General features: G+C 39.1%; 1 protein-coding gene across 1 annotated transcript in view; it reads left to right on the top strand.

Annotated features, from left to right (window-relative positions):
- The first annotated feature begins 357 nt into the window (after positions 1–357).
- The window catches only part of LOC149249868 (uncharacterized), a 93,431-nt gene continuing 87,788 nt past the window's right edge, over positions 358–6,000 (top strand). The window contains exons 1-4 of the mRNA XM_089456345.1: positions 358–653; positions 1,514–1,993; positions 2,219–2,392; positions 2,510–2,623. Of these exons, the coding sequence (XP_089312471.1) occupies positions 501–653; positions 1,514–1,993; positions 2,219–2,392; positions 2,510–2,623 (921 nt within the window). The 5' untranslated portion in view covers positions 358–500. The remainder of the gene's footprint in view (positions 654–1,513; positions 1,994–2,218; positions 2,393–2,509; positions 2,624–6,000) is intronic.

Raw genomic sequence — 6,000 nt, 5'->3', positions numbered from 1 at the left:
TGATGGTATTTTGTAACGCTTACTCCACTCCCATGTGACCAGCCACTAGGTCCAGGCGTTCATTCACTCACAAGGATTAAAAGCATGATAGAGATTTATTGCCTATTGGCTACCATGGGGCCCTTTCCAGCAGACCAACTAACCTCCGACAGTGGCTACATATATCGACTTCAGTGTTGTATTTTTTAAAATCGACAACAGTTCAAACTTCACTAAAAGGAACATGCAACCGAGTCCATGAAGCAGAAAACACAGTCACTATGCGTGGGAAGGGAAGAGAGGGCCCTGCGTTGCCCAAATCAGAGCTCAGCAGGTATGCCCACCTCCTCACATCTATCTAACTTTACCCTTTACTCTTTCTTCCTAAACTCACCATTCGTTCTATTTATACGAGAGAATTCCTGATTATCAATGTGTACGCTCCTCGGCCTGCTTAATTTCATAGAGAATTGAGTTGGGATCAACATATTCTGTTTTAGAAATTTTGTTGGATTGAAGATATGGGTAAATGGGAGAAGAAAGAGCATGATATAAGAGAATGGATTCCTGTAATTGAACACGTTGTTAGTATTGATTCTCCCAGGGATATATATGGATTCACAGTTCGTCCTCAGCACTTGCACAGATACAGAGAGTACATGGCAATTTACAAGGTATGTTCACGATCCATGTCACATTTGATAGTTGTTTTGAATCTCAATCCAGAGCAATGATCGTGTATTTTATCATATGGATCGGCACTATTCTATAGTCAGGATTCGATTGGATTGAAGTAGTGGCTTGCATCTTACAATTGTATTCGAACGTCACAAGCTTAACACACACACGCACCATCATATCCAAGCATAGCAGAGCTCCCATGTCAGTGATAGGCGGTACTCGTGTACAAGGAACAGCAACAGTAAATCACCTTAATATCTCAATCCCTATGAAGGCATTGTGTGCTTGTCCATGATTATGCAAAACCTCATAATGTATGCAGTGTGCATGCAATATAGACTGATCACTGTAACACCACTGGGAGAATTTGTGCACAGGAAGGTTGGGTTGATGGAGGGAGCTCAGCTTACCATCATTTGTCTGATGTTTGGTGAGTCAGCTTCCATGGAGTCATCATTGGTTCTTACCAAATCCCCCCACCATTTACAGATCTTATACAAACACAGTGCCATTAATGAGCTACGTCCAGGTGTTAGGAACTGCACAGTGATTTTACTAGGGAGGTCCAATTATCATGGCTGCCTTTATGTTGGGCACAGTGAACCAGGATAGAATTGTGGAGCTTAACTTACCATTGTTTTCTGATGGTCAGTGGGTGACATTTTCCTCCCATTGTTCCTGAGATCAACAGCCCATAGAGTTATCACTAGTACGCAATGCAGGTTCCAATGCAAATGCGAGACTGTCCTTTGGTACTAGAGACTATGGCCTAGAGAGCATGGCTTACTGTGACACCTTTTTCTTTTACTTTCACTCAATTCATGTGGGAAACTGTTTCTTTTTGTGCATATAGGAAGAGGAAGAGGAGAGGTCAGAAAGATGGAAGAATTTCTTAGAGACTTACATTGATTCCACTCAAGAACCTCCCTCAGATCCGGCAGCAAGTGAACGGCATGGCAAGGCATTTAATAAAGTTCGAAGCTGGTCCCAAATAAGGCCTTCTCTTGCAGCTTTAGAACGGAGCTTGAGTTTTGAAAAGAGTAGAACAACAACCTTGACAGCACATAAGGATGCCGACCATGAGATCAACGATCGTTCATCCGTTAAACTTGACAGTCCAATCAGATACAAATCGGGTATTTCAGAAGATGATTCAGATGAAGAATTTTATGATGTGGAGCGGTCAGATTCTATCTTTGATGCTTTCTCAGTTAATAGTTCAAATAGTGATTCTGCTACGAATTCATTCAGACCTGGAAGAGACTCATGTACTTGGAGAGAAGAATTGGAATGCCTGGTACAAGGAGGTGTTCCCATGGCTCTGAGAGGAGAGGTGAGTTTTTAGTCAAATCTGACACTACATAGATTTGATGTAAGTTTAAATCAAAGGATCATACGGAATTTTCTAAAAAAAGGGGACGATGTGGGGTGTGGGAATGTACAGTGTAATACAAATCAGTTGGTCATCTTGTTTAGACATCGGGGGGGGAAGGGATTGTATTGCAAAGAAAAATAGCAGGTCATTTATTGACAAAATATATTGCATTTCCTAAAGCAGCTTTGGCAAGCTTTTGTGGGAACAAAAGCTCGTAGAGTAGATGGACATTACAGTGCATTGCTTGAACAAGGAAGAGATTTAAAGGAGGAGAGCAATGGGATTCCCAACAATGCCAAGAACTGCAGTCTTCCTAAAACAATCATGATCGAGAAATGGACCAACCAGATAGAGAAGGTGAATCATTTCATTCTCATGTAATTGTAATAATAAAGAATGCCACGCTTCTCAAAGGAGTAGTTTGATTTCATAATGTCTTAGCTGGATAACTCTGATGTTCTGGTTGCGTGGCAGGACTTGCCTCGAACATTTCCAGGTCATCCAGCACTGGGTGAAGATGGCCAAAATGCCTTGAGGCGACTGCTCACTGCATATGCACGCCACAATCCATCTGTTGGATATTGTCAGGTACTTTGGCAATACTTACTTTTGAGAAAAAAATGACCTGACAACCTAATTATTGCTCTAGGGTTTTGAGATGTTTGAAACTTTGAAGATGGGGTCAATAGGTTGTTACTCCAACAAGTCAAAGCAAAGTCATTGATTGCTTATATATTACATGCAAGAAAATACATGCCAAACTGATTACTACCAAAAATCCACATTCGAATGCTGCTTTCTTTTTTTCTTTTCCTTAAAATTCATCAAACGCAATTTGTGAACCTGACTTGACTCTCTGAAAAAGCCATACTCTTTTTCAATAGCTTTAAAATTGTGAATATCTTTTTCGGAAATGATGAAGCATAAGGTTTATTTGACAAAGAAACTTTTCACCAAGAGAACTGTTTTTGTATGATGTTTTGCAGTTTGAGATATTGCCCATATGGGTCACTTTGCCCTTTTCTGAGGGCATGTAAGGATGAAGTAACGATTTTGACTGTCAGTCTTTTAACAATATAGTATGGCCCAGGTCACTAGGACTGTGTCTTTGCTACATGCAAGATGGACGAAGACCTGCCAGAGCACGGAGAGAACGTGGGCACCTAATCAGTATAAAGTTAGTTTGATCCCTGAGTTTGACCAACTCAAAATTAAAACCTATAAATCTGTAAAAGTGAAAATTTTACCATGAAAATAGAAAACCATGTGCTGTACATTAATGGCACAAACAGATTTGCAGCAATGATATAAGCAGTAGCCATTAGTTATAGCTTGTAATGAGATGAATAGCATGTAGTGCATATGCGAGAATATAGGAATTCATAAAAAAACAATGGCTGCAGGGCTTCAGGAAGTTGCCTACGGGAATATGCACACCTTAGATATCTTTAATGGAAGGCTTCATACGTAATTCCAGTCTGGGACTGTGTCTTTGCCACATACAAGATGGATGAAGACATGTCAAAGCACCAAGAGAACGTAGGCCCCTAATAAGTATAGAGTTAGTTTGATCCCTGAGTTTGACCGACCCAAAATCAAAACCTTGAAATTGGTAAAAAGGAAAATTCTGCCATGAAAACAGAAAACTATGTGCTGTACATTAATGACACAAACAGATATGCAGCAATGATATAAGCAGTAACCATTAGTTATAGCTTGTAATGAGAGCAACAGCATATATGATATAGTGCATATGCAAGAATATTGCCATTCATAAGAAAGCAATGGCTGCAGGGATTCAGGAAGTGGCCTATGGGGATTTGAATTTTGCACACCTTATATGTCTTTAGTGGAAGGCCTCATATTTAATACCCTCTACAACCTGTCAGAAGGGTCACCAAATACAAAAAATTAACCCCTCAAAAAACCATAATGCAAAAATTGCATAAAAATACGACAAATTCCGAAGTCATAGAGTCCAAGATTATGAAACAAAATTTATCCCCTTAAGGGCATTCAACTGTACTGCAAATAGCAACCAATGGTTTAAGGGATGCAGGATTTTTCCCATTGGGTTGTTCAATGCCTCACCTTGCTAACCAATCCCTGCCCATGATCATATGCCAATCTGTTTGATCACCTAGATTTCCCCAACATGTTGGAGAAGTGGGCAAACCATTAACATTTTGTACTTCAGGCCTTTTGACTATTGACTGTTTGCTTGCTGCACCTTCCCAGCTGTTTGGATGCAGGGGACCTCTGCTGTTAGAATTTCTGCATCAGGATCCACCGCTGTGTCTACTTTACTATGGTCCCTGTTGCCGCAAAATCTAGCAGGCCCAGTGCATACCTTCACTGGGTGGGGCCAGACCTTATAGCAATGAGAGAAAGGGTAGCCACTGTCACTTCAGCAACCTTTCTCCTGCTCTTTAGTGGATTTAAACCACAAGGAGGCTTCCCTAAATCACCTAGAAAGATTGTCTAATACTAAGGCTCAAGGTGATGAGTTAAAGATCTATTTTTGGATAGAGTACTGGCAAGGCCTAAGATGGCCAAGGTTTTCTATGCTAGGTTCAAATGCTCTATGCCTAGACCAATAGATAGATTGCTATAGGTTAGGGCTTGGATGATATGCAATGATGAGCATTCAATGTCATATAGCAGCCCAAGAAAATATCATAAAATAATATTCAACAATAAAGGAGCAAGGCCTTCAATTAGAGTCTAGGTTTAGGCTAGGGGAAGTTATTCTATGGCTTTTAGGTATGCATAAACAACAATAAAGAGAGTGATGTCAGCCCTATTTAGGAGGTTTAGACCATGCACTAGATTTTGCTTTTAGACAATTTATATATGCAATCCCTAAATTATGAGCCACAAACATGCACTTAGACTTCACTTTTATGTAAAAATCTGCCCAAAAAACCCTAGTGGCTGCCCTAGTTATCTAAGAGAGAGAAAAAGGAGATGAATTTTAATAGATTTGATGGATGATCAATACATTCCACATCAACGCCTTATCCTACTAGGGTTTAATGGAGCCTTTAGGGCAAAAATTCAAGGGAAGGAAATTGATGGAGTTTGGGGGGAATGCTTAGGCATACACTTTTAAAACCTTAGCTATTGCTCTTGTGAGGGGAGAAATTAAATATAGGGTTTGCGAATTAACGGTTTCCCTATAGGCCTTAGAGAGAACAATTTTACATGCAATAATGAGGCACGATTTTAGCAATAATGAAGCATTTAGTCACGGCATAATAGAAATCCTACTTTAAACATTAAGAATGCAAAATATCAATGATAAGACAATAAATTTACAAATTTTTCTACAAAGGGCACTTCTTTCAATCCTAGAACAATGTCTCCATGCAAAAATCACATCCACAAGAAAGTTGCATCCATAAAGATCACATCTTGCCCATAGTAACGAAAAAGACTAGCTTGCTCTCTTAGAGACGAAAAAAATGTAATATGTGATGATGATGAAATGAAATGAGGGAGTGTTAAATTTTTAATACCAACCCAAATTTATTTTCTCTCAAAAATTCTATATTTCCAATTTTTTTTATTACCCAAATAATTTTTGAATTGCTGAAAAATAAAATCACTAGTATTTTAACTTCCATAAATTAATATGTAGTTGGAAAAAAAAAGACAGAGAGATTAATTACATCACAACAACAAATGTACACACATAAAAATTCTCCTTCATTAAATAATCTCAGGAAAATCTAGGTTTTGTCCCATAGAGAAAATACACAAAAACATGCAATGAATGAGACCTGTAACTCGACTCCACTGGGAATAATTTGGCCCAAGGAATTTTGACCCTTTGGAAATGAACCCCTGAAGAAATTTGGCCTGGAGAATTCGGCCCACCTCTCACTTGTAATTTGGCCTAGATAAACTCTTAGAAATACTCCCAAATCACCCTACACTCTTCCTATTTCTCTTTAGTCTAGCTG

Source organism: Pinus tabuliformis, chromosome 7 (assembly GCF_031772625.1).
Source record: "Pinus tabuliformis cultivar Carrire ecotype Pingquan chromosome 7, CPIR1, whole genome shotgun sequence".
NCBI lineage: Eukaryota > Viridiplantae > Streptophyta > Pinopsida > Pinales > Pinaceae > Pinus > Pinus tabuliformis.
This window is presented reverse-complemented; position numbering and strand designations above follow the sequence as displayed.